The sequence below is a fragment of the Sabethes cyaneus genome, chromosome 3, assembly GCF_943734655.1.
Source record: "Sabethes cyaneus chromosome 3, idSabCyanKW18_F2, whole genome shotgun sequence".
Lineage (NCBI taxonomy): Eukaryota > Metazoa > Arthropoda > Insecta > Diptera > Culicidae > Sabethes > Sabethes cyaneus.
The window spans coordinates 12606171-12622529 of record NC_071355.1 but is presented as its reverse complement, the minus strand read 5'-3'; the positions used below and the strand labels follow the sequence as shown (position 1 = coordinate 12622529).

At 40.8% G+C, this 16359-nt stretch overlaps 1 protein-coding gene across 1 annotated transcript in view; it reads right to left on the bottom strand.

The window, feature by feature from the left end:
• LOC128743270 (calcitonin gene-related peptide type 1 receptor-like) overlaps positions 1–16359 on the bottom strand; it is a 120333-nt gene that overhangs the window by 34701 nt on the left and 69273 nt on the right. Inside the window, exons 5-6 of the mRNA XM_053839814.1 lie at positions 13135–13226; positions 11872–11998 (exon numbers count right to left, since the gene is read on the bottom strand). Of these exons, the coding sequence (XP_053695789.1) occupies positions 11872–11998; positions 13135–13226 (219 nt within the window). The remainder of the gene's footprint in view (positions 1–11871; positions 11999–13134; positions 13227–16359) is intronic.

The following is a 16359-nucleotide window of genomic DNA, read 5'->3' as shown; positions in this document are numbered from 1 at the left end:
AGTTTCAATGAAAAACTTCCGGAGGCAGAGAATCTTCATTCGGTGTCCACAGAGAAAGAAAGAACAATTCCTGGTGATAAGTTAGGAATGCAGCGTAGGAAAACCCTTGTTCAAGAGCTTTTAATAAGCTGCTTAGATACTGACATTTATGATAAATTATAACTGAAGGTTCAGTTGATTTGGTTCCTCTGCCTGCTCGGTTTCTGAGTTTATTCTATTGACTTTTAAAATAAAAAAAACCTTTCAGAATTTTATTATTAAAACATCCTTGATGCCTTGAAGAATATTACAAAGCCATTACAAATAGTGCGGCTAATTATAAAACGAATAAATTTAAATATACGAACTCTCTCTGAAATTCTACCAATACAGTAACTCGAACAGTAGTTGTGCGATACTTGAAAAGTGTTCCGAGAGTAGTTTTAAATTTCGTAGTTCGTAGAGTTTGCAATTTTTCCGGTACAGCAATTCGACAGCAGCCAAGGCTGGTTCTAGCACTGCGACAATTTCTTATTTCTTCATGAATTCCTCATCGATAGTGATTTACGACTTCTGAGACGACTGAGAAATTGGCGACGAGTAGCCCGTGGAGTGAAACGAGTTGAATGCAGACGACTGCTTAAAAAGCATGAGGCACTCCGGCTCTGTGCTGACAGCGGTGAGGTACTTCAGGGTTTTCCCTTTGGAAGAACTATATAATTGAGTTATTATTTGTAGAACCTTCAATCATGAATTTAAGTTTCCCCGTGCTTTAAAAGCTTTACCAGTCAGTGATTCAAGCTTCTTGATTTGTTATTTGATCATGCAAAAAATACCGAAAATACCGGCTTTTGGTCTTGGAAAAACCAGTATTTCGGTATTGTAAAATAGCCCGGTAATACCGGTAAAACCGGTTTAGCATCACTATTTGCAACATATCTTTGATATTTTGCAAGTACACAGACAAGAAAATAATTTAAAATATTTCTATGATTAGAAATAATTAAAATTTATTCCTGGAATCCTTTATTGTGGCTGTGTTGGTATTAATAAGAATAAGAATAGGATTTTGTCTTCAAAATCCAAGTTCATGTCCGATTTCGTCACATTTCCTGTCTAATCAAAACAGAATCGAACTTATCGATCGGTGATTTTGCAATAAGTAAATTAATTGCGTAGAAATGGATACGCCATTCTATAGTTACTTGCTTTTTCCATGCCGAAACATGCCCAAAGTTAAAAATTAAACCAAATTGACGGGCTGGTACGTATTAAGGTAAAGCTTTTCATTCGTGTTGTGTTTTCCAACAACGTTGTCTTGCTATTTCTGCTTGGTGCGGTCTCTTAAAAGTTCTTTTGGCGATTGTCAGTGGCTAACTATAATGCCTATAATGTTTATTGATTGATGCTGCAGAAAATGGCTCTCAGTTGATATTATTTCAAACTATCAAATAATGCCACATATCAGTGAATGGAAATTTCAATCAATTTTGATTATCTGATAAATGAACATGCGCTAATGAAAATCAAACACATCAATATTGGCCAAGTGTGTTGTTTCGGTGCAATCCCGATTGCTTCCTGAAAACTTAGTTTTATCGCTAGAATTTTCCGCATCTTTTACGGGTTCAAGATAAAGTGTTATCGATAATTTGGTTGGAAACTGGTTGTGAAAATTTGATGAATTGAAATTAACATGTGTTGCTAAGAAGTAATAGTAACAGTAAAAAGGTAACAGATCATATTTACCTCAGAGTATATACTTTCCATTCTACAAATAGAAACAAAATTCCGGTGCAACAAACACCGGGGTGTGCAACCAGAAGATTAAACTCATTCTGGACCAAGTTGCAGTGGTGCTAATCTCCCACTAGACTCTCTATCGTCGTCACACAACGAACCACCGAGTTTGCCATCTTGCTAAAATAACGATCCAAAAAGCAATGTCAGTAAATTCTCTGGCCTGACCTCCCGCTCCCGTGCGCTCCCAGTGCCGCCGCCAGTGCATGCCGATTTATGTGGCGGTGGACCGCCTGGGATGCACACTGCGAACTGACCAGATGTTCCTGAAGCCACACATGTGGGCCAATTGGTTTGGGCTGCTTCCGGAATGTTTGGTCAACAATTCCTATTCCGCTAATGCAGCAGTGGTGTCAGCACATCCCCGGGCACGTTTAATTATTTTCCATTTTTATAATCTTTATTTTAATTGGTTTTTTAAGTTGGAGAACAAATTGGTTCGATTCTTCGCTTACTACTTTAGGTTGCATTGCCCGGAAACAAAAGCGGGGTTGAAATGGCAGCACCATTTGGCGAAGTGCAAACGGCATCCAAAATACGTGCCAAGCGAACGGTTGGTGATTGTGCAGTGTCAGACTGCTGGTCGGTATTAATCTTAACCACCATCTAAATTCACACCCATACGGGAAAAAAACTTGCCGACTGTCCAGCTTTTTTTTACCGAATGCATAAAAACATACCACATGTTAGCCGTTGTTTGCTTTTCTCATCGAGGCAAATGTTGCTAATCAAAGCGGATTTTTCATTTAGAAAATTGTGTATGCAAAGGAGATGCACGGTAGTTATTAGATCTAAAAAGACGATTATCAGAATGCCAGTTTCTTTCTTTTAGAAAATCAATTGTTGAAAATCTCTTGTTTAATTAACTAAAAGTGGTTGATTTGAAAAAAAAAAATGATCTCATTTCGATTCTCAGCGACCAACAAAAATGTTTCAATTATCTATACAATAAAAACTACCAGCAAATCAAAGCAGTGTGATAAATCGCCTGGTGTGTCGCCGCAGGCGTCTAATTCCTGTAATTTAGACAAAGGTTAGGTGATTTATGTGCATGTACACTACATCAAAAAACCACATGAGGATCCACCCCGTAGCATCACAATATGCATCAAAGTGCAATCATTTCTCATGTCGTTGCATTTTATACAGCACAGGACATAGTACCCGCAACATATCGGTTGTAAAAAATATATGTTAGAAAGCGGAAAGAATATGGGACCACAAGCTTATTACTTGCGCTTCGCTCTGCGCGAAAAGCAAAATCATAAGCCCTCGTTCATTGTGTTTGCCCGCTTGAAAGGTAACAAGTAACGCGAGCGTTTTCTTCGAGGTTGACTGCAATTGCTAAAGCATGAATATTTCATTCCTGTCACGCGTCGGGATTTTTTTCCTTTATAAAAACTGTCCAATTTAGTGCTCTCAATGTGCACTACGTCGGATGATGACAAAAACTGGAATCCATATGCTCTGCGAAGCACAATACAAGCTGGTCGACCGAAACGAAAACTGAAATAGTTTTTATTCGTTTTTTTTTAAATCCAACATAATTGAAATAATTCAAGTAAAATAGAAAAAATGCAATATCCCGCTAATTGTCGGAGACAGTCCACGGAGAATGCATAGTGCCTGTTGAAAGCAATAAACTGTTGCTTTTATTGCCGAGATTTTCCGCCGAAGCTTTCATTTTTCCACCGAAGCTTTCATTTTCCAGCCTGCTTGTTATAATGGCTGCGCAAATGATGACAATGATATTATCTACCAGCCGTAAACTGGTTGCTCGGGCGGTTTCCATAGAGAGTTCATTCTTTGAAGCACTTTAAAAACGGTAAATCAAATTGTGTCATTCCGTTTCGTGGTGTTTTTTCTATAAATCGAATATATGGATAATAATTTCATGTACTAACAGATGGATTGTTACCGTATCACGTCATCTCGAAAAATTATTCACGGCAAGGACAGCCTCCTCCAACCACCTTTCCCACAATAATATTGCTTCATTTGCGTCCGTCTGGTCAACCGTCCCACCTCCGCTATGTGCAGCGGTTCCGACAGAGCAACAGGTTTATTATAGCTTAAGTTTGTGGGGCTAAAAAAGTGCTCATTTCCTCAAATGTTAATCTTGTTTTCCCAACAACTGGTTTGAAGTGAACTTTCATAGCCCTAACGGGTGCTTCCCAAATTCCCCCAAAGTGGAGGCTTTTCGAAGGTATAAATGGCAACTCTATTCTCTTAGTCTGGCAAAGCGCGATCCATTTTCGTTTCAATTTCTTTGTCCATTTGATAGTTTCCAATATAATTTCTATAGTACCTTAAAAAAACCGAACAATAAGGCGACGAGAAAAAGTATAAAATATGGAAAAAAAAACAACGAAGAGACCCCGTAGAGACGACGATACTGCGATGAAAAAAATGAACAAATGATGAAGAAATGGCGAAAATGCAATACAGTAACAATATGAAAATACGATACAAACGCGCAAAACAGCGACAATAAGAACAAAACACGAAAAAAAGAGATTTAAAAAACCTCAAAAGAGCGATGAAATATGCTAAAAAGGTTAAATGGCGTTAAAAAAGCAACAATGAGATATGGTAAAAGAAAAAATATGACTAAATACGGCAAAGAAAACAAAAAACAAGACGTTTAGAAGTGTTAAAACAAAACAAAAAATTAAAACGGCAAAATCTGATGAAAATTAAACAAAAAATGCCACAAGCAAACTTCAAAAAACGCCGATCAGACGACGAAACTACATTGCAATGATGGCAAAAGACCATAAAAGGACGACCGAAGTATGGCAGAGAGATGACAGAAAGACGACGTACGCGAAGAGAAGACAACAATGAGATAATAAAATGACGGCAAAAATGTATCAAAAAGACAACAATAAAATAATGAAAATACGATAAAAAAAAGACAAAAGACGGCAAAATTACGATAAAAAGCCGCCGAAAAAAAAGCCAGAGCAACAACAAAAATGACAAAAAGGACTATAACGACGCTATGACTACAAATAGATGTAAAAAGAGCGACGAAGAGACAATAAAAAGATGAACAATTAAAAAGCGACTAAATACACAAAACAGATGATAAAAAAGATGATGAATAAACGACACAAAAAAGACTAAACGACGATGAGAAGGCTGTAAAAAGCCAACTTTTAATAAACAGAATATTGACAGAATTACAAAAATAGACGAAAAGACAAACGAAACGCGAAAGGCGACACGATGGCAAAAGGCGACGAAAAGATGGCAATAAAAAAGAAGATAAACCAACAAAAAGATGCAAAGACAGTAATAAAAATAACGACGAAAACGTCCAAAACACGCCGAAAATATCAACGAAGTATGCCTAACTCAGAGGTCAGAAAAGAAGGACGAACAGACGAACGGTACTAACATGAAAATATGTTGAAGACGACGAAAAGATGACAACACAGCGACAAACAAAACATAAAAACCACATAGCATTTAAAAAGCGTCAAAAAGATCTAAAAATAAGAAAACTTATCCAATTTAATTCTACTATGTGTATTTTATTCACGACAGATACGTATTTCGCCTACGATTTGCAGGCTTCCTCAGTGTCTGTTACGTATCTGTCGTGAATAAAATACACATAGTAGAATTAAATTGGATAAGTTTTGTTATTTTTTATTTTTAGGTTTCGTATTCTACTAAGACGCTCCAAAAACTTCAGTCAAAATGACGATAAAATATGAATAAAAGGACGCCGAATATAGGGCACAAAGACGAGCAAAGAAACGCCAGCAAAGAAGTCAATATTTTGGTTGCCTTTGCAAAAAACAGGACGGCGAGAAAAGGTGCCAAAAAGGTTATGAAAGCAAAATACGATGAAAAGATAAGAAAAAATATCAACAGAATGACGATACCAAAATGAAGGTGTCAAAACAGGAAAAAACACGACAACGGTAGTAAAAAGTTGTTGAAAAAAAGCGACCAAAAATGCAAAAATGAAGCCACAGAAGGTCGAACAGACGACGAAAATTTGAATGTCCCTAAAGCTGGCAGTACAAAGTTAGCAGAACATTAGTAGCACCATTCAGTTAATTGATGCTCAATTAATGCTAATTAATGCTCCTAACGACGAATTTAATGGTCCATTGTTTCATAGGAAAAACAATGCACTGCTAGCTTTAGATAAAGTTAGCAGGACAATATTCGGAAATGACACTTCCGGTGAAGATAGAGCTACTCAAGTATGAGCATAATTTAATGCTCATTTAATGCTCTAGGAAAAACATAGCTTCGGTAACACGAAGAAACACGATGGTGTTGAAATTTTTGAGATCAAATTGTACTCATTGAGAGAAAAATACAAATTTAGTTTTCAGATGGAAAATAAAAGTAATTGGCAGCACTGCCGCGAAAAACTAATATTTTTGCCGGATTCCTCAGATGATTTCCCATGAAAATGTAGAACAAAGTTTTTTTTCTAAATTGAATATTTACGAAGATATAAGCAAAAGAAAATAAGCGAATTTGACGAAAATGATGCTTTTTCTAATAAAAGGGGGGGTTCCCAAAACTCGAGGGAAAGTCCAATCAGCACCAAACTGGTTGGTAAACGGCCGGATAATGCGGAATATAGACCCCATAGTGGTCGTTAGCCTCTTATCCAGCAACTCCGATCCCGACCTCCTCGTGGTACCAGCCGGAATACGAGCAACCTTAGCGGAGATCGGGTAACCAACCCCGGTGGAAACTAAGGTCGTATACTAACCGGGAAGGAGGTAGTGAGTCTCGGCACTATAAGATGGCAGCCCCATCACGAGACTCGGTAGTGTTGCCCCAGTACGGCTACACACCTAAACTAAACTTAACTAACAACATTCAAGCATATTCGGAGCGAATATTCGGCATCGACCTAGGCGACGAAATAAGGACGACGAATGGAGACTCGGGACTTGGAACTGCAGATCGCTAAATTTCGCAGGTTGCGAGCGGGTGCTGATGAACAGCTGGAACCCCGCAAACTCGGCATCGTAGCTCTGCAGGAAATCTGTCGCAAAGGAGAGTAGGTATGGAAGATCCGTGGCGGAAAGGCCCAGTTTTACCAGAGCGGTGGCGCTACCAACGAACTGGGAACGGGCTTTGTAGTGCTGGGCGGAATGCAGGATCGCGTGATAGATTGGAAGGCGATCAACGAGAGAATGTGTGTATTGAGGATAAAGGGTCGTTTCTTCAATTATAGCATCATTAACGTGCACTGCCCGCACGAAGGTAGACCCGACGATGAGAAAGAAGCGTTCTACGCGAGGCTGGAGGCAACGTACGACAGCTGCTCGTCACGGGACATCAAGATCGTCATCGGGGATATGAACGCCCAGGTCGGTAGGGAAGAAATGTATAGACCGGTGGTAGGACCCCATAGCCTGCACACCGACACAAACGATAACGGCCAACGATGTATAAACTTCGCAGCTTCCCGAGGCCTGGTGATCCGAAGCACCTTTTTCCCGCGCAAGGAAATCCACAAAGCCACCTGGAGATCACCTGACCAACGTACAATGAACCAAATTGACCACGTTCTCATAGAGGGCCGGTTCTTCTCTAACATCACGAACGTACGCTCCCGTCGGGGTGCGGATATCGATTCTGACCATTACCTAGTAGCAGTACATGTGCGCTCAAAGCTGTCCACCGTATACCGGACACGTCAAAGCCGCCCTCCTCGGCTGAACATCAGGCAGCTAGATAACCCACAAGCTGCCGAGAACTACGCGCGAGGCACTGCCTTCTTCCGAGGAGTTAGGTGCTTCAAACCTCGAAGACGGTTGGGGCAGAATACGCTCGGCCATCGGAGAGGCCGCTACCGCGGCACTAGGTATTGAGCCTCGGAGTACACAAAATGATTGGTTTGATAGGGAATGCCAACAAGCGGTGGAGGAGAAAAAAAATGCTTGGAAAAATTATCTAAGTATTGCCACTAGAGAGAACCTGGCCAAGTACCGACGAGCTAGGAACAAGTTGACCACGATCCTGAGGAGAAAAAAGCGCCAAAAGGAGGACAGAGATCGTGAAGAATTGGAGCAACTATTCCGAGCTAATGACACGCGCAAGTTTTATGAGAAGGTGAACCAAACTCGGAAGGGCTACACACCGAAACCTGACATGTGTAGGGACGAGGGAGGGAATCTAATTACAAACGAGCGCGAGGTGGTCGACAGGTGGAAGCAGTTCTTCGATGAACACCTCAATGGCGAAGTCGCAGAAGGAGGCGGAACGGAAATTAACCTAGGAGCGCCCATGGAAGATAGTGATGTCCTAGCACCTGATCTCCAAGAAGTCAAACGAGAAATCAGGTTGCTGAAGACCAATAAAGCCGCTGGGAAGGACCGCCTACCGGCAGAGCTTTATAAACATGGTGGAGAAACGCTAGCAAAGGCTCTACACTGGGTTATTTCGAGGATTTGGGAGGAGGAAAAGTTACCGGAGGAATGGATGGAAGGAGTGGTTTGTCCCATCTACAAAAAGGGTGATCGGCTAGACTGCTGCAACTATCGCGGTATTACGCTGATAAATGCCGCCTACAAGGTACTCTCCCAGATCCTGTTACGCCGGCTGTCACCGATAGCACAAGGTTTCGTAGGGAATTATCAGGCGGGTTTCATGGGGGCTCGCGCAACTACGGACCAAATTTTTACTATCCGACAGATCTTGCAGAAATGTCGGGAGTACAACGTGCCCACGCATCACATCTTTATTGATTTCAAAGCAGCATACGATACAGTCGATCGAGACAAGCTATGGCAGATAATGCACGAATACGGTTTTCCGGACAAACTGACGCGACTGATCAGAGCTACATTGGATCGAGTGATGTGTTTTGTACGCATCTCTGGGACACTCTCGAGTCCCTTCGAGACGCGACGAGGGTTGAGACAAGGTGACGGTCTATCCTGCATGCTGTTCAACATCGCTCTTGAGGGGGTGATCCGACGAGCGGGCATCGAAACGAGAGGCACGATTTTTACCAAGAGCAGCCAACTTCTAGGCTTTGCAGATGACTTCGATATCATTGCCAGGAACTTTGCGACGGCGGAGGCAATCTACGCCAGACTGAAAGCGGAGTCTAGGAGAATTGGGCTAAAAATAAATGCGTCGAAGACCAAATACATGAAAGGAAGAGGCTCAAAGGAAACAAATGTGCGCCTCCCACGGACGGTAACCGTTGACGGCGACGAACTAGAAGTGGTAGAAGAGTTCGTGTATTTGGGATCGCTGGTGACCGCGGACAACAACACTAGTAAGGAGATCCAGCGGCGCATCCAAGCGGGAAATCGGGCCTACTTTGCCCTTCGTAAAACGCTGCGATCAGGAAGCATACGCCGCCGCACGAAGCTAACAATGTACAAAACCATTATTAGACCGATAGTTCTTTATGGACTTGAAGCCGTGACGCTGCTTACGGAGGACATACGCGCCCTTGCCGTGTTTGAGCGGAAAGTGCTGCGGACGATATTTGGCGGAGTACAAACTGAAAGCGGAGAGTGGCGGAGGCGTATGAATCACGAGCTACAGGCACTGCTTGGGGAGACTCCCATCGTACATCTAGCAAAAGTTAGCAGGCTACGGTGGGCCGGACACGTCGTAAGGATGCCGGACGACAGTGCGACGAAAACGGTCCTCTTCAACAACCCCACCGGCACCAGGAACAGGGGGGCCCAACGTGCACGATGGCTCGATCAGGTCGAAAGCGATTTGCGACTTCTGAGACGACTAGGAAATTGGCGACGAGTGGCCCAAGACCGAGTTGAATGGAGACGAGTGCTTGAAACAGCACGAGCCACCCCGGCTCTATGTTGCTGAAGAAGAAGAAACCAAACTTGGGATTTTTGCTTCTTGATCCAAAACGAACAATCGGGCCAAGTTTGGTGAAAATCCGAGAAGGTCGATTACAAGTTTGTACTTTTTCTCGGTCACTTGACGTGGAATGACCCTGCTATTTTCCGTTTAAATATTACCTAATAATTGATCAAATTATTAGTGGTACTTTTGAGTGAAAATTTTATCAATCAGTTAATATAATATATACACATATATTGGCTGATAAAGCTCTAATGATGGCCCATAATTGTGTGTGACCCGGTTGTAGACTAACTGTTGTAGTTGTCCTGGCGCATTCGGAGCATTCGCAAATGTGCATTCGGAGACAATTTGACAAAATCAAGCACAAAGCAACTGCTGTTCTGTTACCTTACAAAAATCAAAGATTGTTTTTATTATCGACCTTTCCTCCTAGTTTTTCTAGCATACTTCCCTAACACAGACATCAAATCGAACTAGGTTTAATCGGGCTAAGCAAAAATAAAATGAAATATTCTCGCGTAACTTTTCAAAAGGACCTAAATAACATTGAGAGATTCTCTTTGTGCCTCTTCTCTTTCACCTCCCACGGCAATGCAAATGCACTATAAAGCACCAGCTTTGCATGAATCGGTTGCTAGCGTCACTATCTAGTTAAGTGAGAGGAAATTTTTTGTTAGAATGTATTTATATCGCCGTAATAATCAGAAGAGAGGGACGCCAAAGAGAGTCTCTCAATGTTACTTAGGTCCTTTTGAAAAGTTACGTGAATATTGTAGGAATTAGAAAACTTTGTCACTTATTCTAACGTATTTCCCAAGCAGAGACATCAAATTGGTCTAGGTTTAATCGTCGCAAAATATCTTCGGCCTGTTGGGATCAAAAGATACCGCCACTTTTTGACGTATGACTACGTCACACTGGAAGGTAGCTAGTATAGGGGGTCATTTTCTCGAAAAATGGCCTGGTTGTAAGCGCTAATAACTTGGCAGTTTCGATTTTCAATAATTTTGCCCCAATCGATCGAAGAATCTTCTACGCGTTGACCGAAAGGAAGAACACTGATTCTTCCTCTTCTGTTGGGTACTCTTACCACTGCGTCCATTTTTTTTAACTATTGTGGTAAACACTGATTCTTAAGCGCACGCTATTTGAAATTGAAAATAATGAAGCATTGTTTAACTAGAATTCTCGCTTCGTATTTGGTTGAAAAAGACATCATCAAGGCGACAATGTTTTACACACTTATAATTCAGTCAATTCCCAATAGATGATATTTGCACTAATCGATCGGAAAATCCTTCCACGCATCAACTCCAATGAAGAAAACTATCGATTTTGAGGTACTCGCTTTTGGAAAAATGAAAAGAATGATGCATTGTCTAACTAAGAAATTTTCGCTTCGTGATTGGTTGGAATAATGTTTAATTGTTTTCGAACTAATCTTAGTATATATTCACCCACGAATCAACGAGAAAGTTGTAGGAAAATTCCTTTTAATTGTACTATATTTAAGTTACACTAGAATTAAATGGGATTTTACTTTGTATCGTTGATTGTTTATTTGCCTTAATGAAACCATTACTGCTATGCAGTACATAACGACTGCTTTTGTTAATTGTTACACTGATAAATTATCTGCTATGAACAAGTGTAACGATTGGAACTAACTAAAATTAAACTCTAGCTCGTCGCAACAAATCCACAGAAAATGCATTGAAAACTTCACTGACTAAAATCGTTTTAAAAACTCGTATGTTTTTTTGGTGACAAAACTGCTAGTCTTTTATGGCTTAACCAAGGTCAGTAAGAAAAGAAAATCTTTTATATCTTCATATAAACATGTGTTCATCCTTAAAAGGGCGGTCTCTGGTAATTGATAGCCACGACTCTTGCGACTAACGAAACTGCTCAGATAGTTTTTTGCTATACAAAGTCGGATCAATGGTGAACTCACAATAAACTTCACAGTGTGAAGTGCCTACAAATGCTCGTTATGGAGAAATTCCAATCGTAACAAAGAATTGGCTCCGATTGGTTTCCTCTCACCCTGCCTGCAAAATAATACTTACAAATAAACAAACAACCATTCACCAACCACTCTAGCACGTGTTGGTAGCTTCTGCCCGTAACAGCAATTCAGCAGCAGGCACCAACCAAGGTAAACGATATGGAAATTGCTCTGTCAACCAACTGAATAATGTATGCTCAAGTGCTAACTACAAAGTGCAACTAGCATAGACTGCAACACAGACTTACCCCATTCCGGTTGGCTACCTCCGGATCCTCGACGACAAATTTGTACCACACGATCCAGAAGATGCAGCTCAGCGCCAACGAGATGAACAGGTTAATGTGGATGCGAATGCGGGTACACTTCAAAGTCCTGATTGCATTTCACCAAAGAAAAGTAGAAACCTTTTTGCAGTTGATCGTTTGATTATTACCTAACTGAAATTAATTGATTGTTAATTGAAATATTACGATAAACAACAAACTTTTGGTTTTCGCAGCCTACTTAGTAAGCAACGCAATGATTTCACATCGCTTCGCTAATGTAAAAGCAAACCCTTCTGAATAAAATTAAAAGGACTCACCCAATTCCACGTCAAAGCATCAATTTCTTAACAATGCTTTTATTTAAATTTTCAGTCGCGGATTCACCGAGACAATAAAAGCCAATACAAACGAATACAAAAAGGTAAATGTACATTATCGTCTGTCAAAAAGCAACCCAACAAACAACCCCGATAAAAGTGTCTGTACCAAAGCCACCCGCAGAATATCGAAATCGAACTGACATCGTAACAAATCCGCCGGGCAAAGTTCGATGCAGTCAATACAAGCTCGACACCATCGAAAATTTATGTACATTTGCCAGGCGCTTGCCTTCTCCTGGCGTTGATCCTTCCCACGATTCCCACGAAATATAGCCAAATAGAGTGTGAAGCAAAACAGCGAGCCTTCGTCCTCGCCTCGCTGGTGCTAGTTGCAAAAAAAATGTAAAAGCAAATCTGTGCTCGACATTCCACGCCACCGAGTGTGATAAACTTTTCAGAAATTCTGCGAAATGATAGCCTGGAGGGTCGTTTATGCCGTCTGAAATATGGCGTGAAACATTCATAAAAGGCTATTAAAGATGGGAATCAGCTGTGCTGACCTTTAGCCGATGCCCAGAAAAAGCTCTTTGATGGTTCGAAATCGTTTGATTCATTGATTGAAATACTAACGTTGTTACTTAGTGAGTAAAATTTTTCGCTTCTAACAACTACAAAGAAATAAATAGCCGCTCTTTAAACAAGTGGTCCGAATAAATTCAAATCACCAAGTACATCCGCGAGCTTGTAGAGTGGGTCGAGCTTGTTATGTTGGCTAATGAACCTGTTTTTCTTCCCGAAAATGCCGGAAACCAATGCAATGGGTGACAAAAAATCGTCGGTACCAAAGAAAATATACTAACGAGACGAAACAAAGTTGCAAATGATAGCCAACAAACCGTGAAGAGGTGCCAGCAACGCTTACCTGAAGCTGAAAAATACACACAACGAAACGACGAGCGTGACGAGAGATACGGTGTAACCGCCGATGTAGAGATCGTTCACCAAGCGACGGAACTGTGGAAAAGATAAAAGAAGCACGTATAAGTCCTCGAATCGATTTCCCGGAAGTCATAAAACAGTATAGAAATGTACTTGAATTCAATTTCGCTATTTTGTTGCTATTTTGCTGTGGGAAAAATTACCTTTCTTCATTGCAAATTTGATTATTATTAACATAGCATGGTTCATTCGGGAAGTACTGGATAAACAGGAGTAAATCAACCGCCAACTCATTCAACTATTTCGAACTAAGTTAAATAACAGGATTTGGAATTAAATTTCGCTTTCTTTGTCTTCATTTAGCATGGTTTCTATAGATATCATCATGTCACTCGTCACTTTTCTATTTCTATATGTCTTTAACTCTCTAACACTATCCTTTTACGAAGTTATTGATTGTAAAAATTGTTATTTCTAATTGTATTCTCGCAAAAAATTATAGGTTATGAACGCTAATACTCGGCTACTTCTTAATCAATTCGAAAGATATTTATATCAGTTTTCAGAAATCTTTCCGCGAATTGAACGATATAGTGAAAACCATACATTTTTATATATTCACTAATGACAAATGTATAAACGTCAAGCACTGCTAGTATTTATGAATTAACCAATCATGTACTAGCTCATTTTTACTTCCCATGTCTTACTTACTTACTTAAGTGGTTTGCCCTCCTAAGACAAAACCTGTTGAACAAGGTTTCTCCAGTAAACTCGGTTGTGGACTACCGCTCTCCAATTCATTGGACACCGAGTACTCTCCGTCAGATCTCGCTCCACCTGTTTTAACCATCTTGCTCGCTGCGCTTCTGGTCGACTTGTCCCTCTTGGAGCAAACATCATCTTTGCAGGGTAGTTGGTCGGCATTCTTGGTGCATTCCCTGCCCATCGCATCCATCCCGCTTTAGCCACCTTTTGGATACTGGGTTCACCATAAAACTGCCTGAGTTCATGATTCTTCCCCCGCCTCCATACTCCATTCTCCTGTACGCCACCGATGATCGTTCGTAGCACTCGTCGTTCGAAAACTTCGAGCACTCGCAGGTCCTCTTCAAGCGTTGTCCATGTTTCCTGCCCGTAGAGAAAACCCGGTCTGATAAGCGTCTTGTACAGAGTGCGCCTTTGTATAGGGACTTAGTCTGTTTATATGCTCGGTTCATAACACCCAGTAGAACAGAACAGCAGATATGAGAAACCATCACCTTGACGAAGCTCGCTGTGTGATTCGAATGAACTTAACAGTCTACCCGAAAACCGAACACAGCACTGTGTACGATCCATCGTAAATTGAATGGGAGCGTGCGAAAATGTGAGTGACGGAATATAATATTTCATGCATATTACTTCTACTAATCTTACTAGTTCATTGCGACACAGTTAGTAAAGAATAATACACGAGCTGAGCTTTATTAACGCTTTTATCCCAGAATTGTTGATTTTAAACGTTTCATTCGGTTTGTTGCACCAGTTAACTGTTGAGATTTGTTTACAAATCTCCGATAGCCTTGTTGTTGCAGAATAACCTTGCAAGATGCAGTGAGATGATCGTCAAACTATTTACTCGCTTAGAATTTTTTTTTGTTGGCAATCAGTAGTTATAAGGTTGGATCAGTTGTGAAGTATTAAAGTAGAAGATGCTAAATGAAACAGGCAGTCCACCAACTGGACTGCTTTTAGTTAAAAGCGTTCTACTGGTTAAACTGTTCTTTCACAATAGATGGCGATTTTAAACCTTCATTCTTTTCGTACTGATTGAGTAGGGCAAATAAGTGTTGAAAATGCTAATTTAAAATGACTCTTTCTTTAATCTTCAATGTATTATTTTATTTGTTATTAATAAGTTGTTCTTCAAAATTCAGAGTTCTGGCATATCTTTTTCCCATTTAGACTACCATATTTTTCTCTTACTCCTCTTTTCGTTTTCCCTCCTCTCTTCTCACTTCTTTTTCAACGTTATTTTTACCATTTTTTTATTGCAATTCTCAACTTGCCTTTCCAATATCTCGATTCCTTCTATATTTTTCCCTGTTATTCTATTTATTTATTTATTTATTGACTAACAGACATATTGTTGTCCTAATGATAATTAGTCTAACGAAAAATGTTTAAAAAGTTTTGACGAATAGTCCTACGATTAAGATGAAAGTCGAACCCAGCTGACACTTGGCTAAAAATTCGTTGTAGCCCGACGATGGCCCCATTTGCTGCATAATTTGTCCTTCGAAACGGTATTCGGAGGAACATTCTGCTACGAAGAGGTCGTGGCTGAGCTCGTAGACTAATATGGTTGAGAAACCATCGCCAGCAGGATATCAGCTACAAGGATTGCTCGGCACAGATTTCTACTGGTTGCTAGGGTGTCCAGTCCAATTAGCATCAGGCGCGCTTCTCATCTTGGTAGCTGGAGCGGATTGTTCCAAGGCAGGCGACGGAGGGCGAATCGAATGAATTTGCGTTGTATTTTCTCTAACCGATCGACGCCGTTGAGATAATGGGGATTCCAATCCGCCGAGCAATATTCCAGCGTCGAACAGACAAGCGCACAGTACAAGTTCTTCAAGCAATGTATATCGGTGGAGTTTTTCGCAGTTCTCATGATTAGGCCAAGACTGCGGGATGCTTTAGCAACGATGTAGCTGATGTGCTGCTTGTAGGTCAGCTGTGAATAAGGAGGACTCCCAGGTCCGTGATGTAGGACTCAGTTCACCTCCTAGATGATAGTTGAAAAGGATTAGCCGTTTTTTCCTGGAGAACGTCACCACTGAACACTTGCTAATGGTGAGCACCGCTCTATTTTCGTTGCACCATCTAGAAAAGCTCTCCAGTTGCTGTTGCAAAAACATGGTGTCTTCAACGTTTTTGACCGAGATAGATCTTAAGATCATCAGCAAAGGAAAGCCTAGGTCTTCGTAGCGAAAAGTTTACATCGTTAAAATATAGCACGAAGATGAGCGGGCCTAGATGACTGCCTTGTGGAATACCGGACGTAGCAACAAACTCGCTGGGTAGTGATTTTCCGATTTTAACAGCCAGATGCCGATCAGCCAAGTAGGACTTCAGCAAGTCCCATCCTTTCGAGTTTACCATACCGCCCTTCTTTTTCAATTCCATTTTTCAAAACGATCTTCTTTCTCCCGTTTTTTGTCTC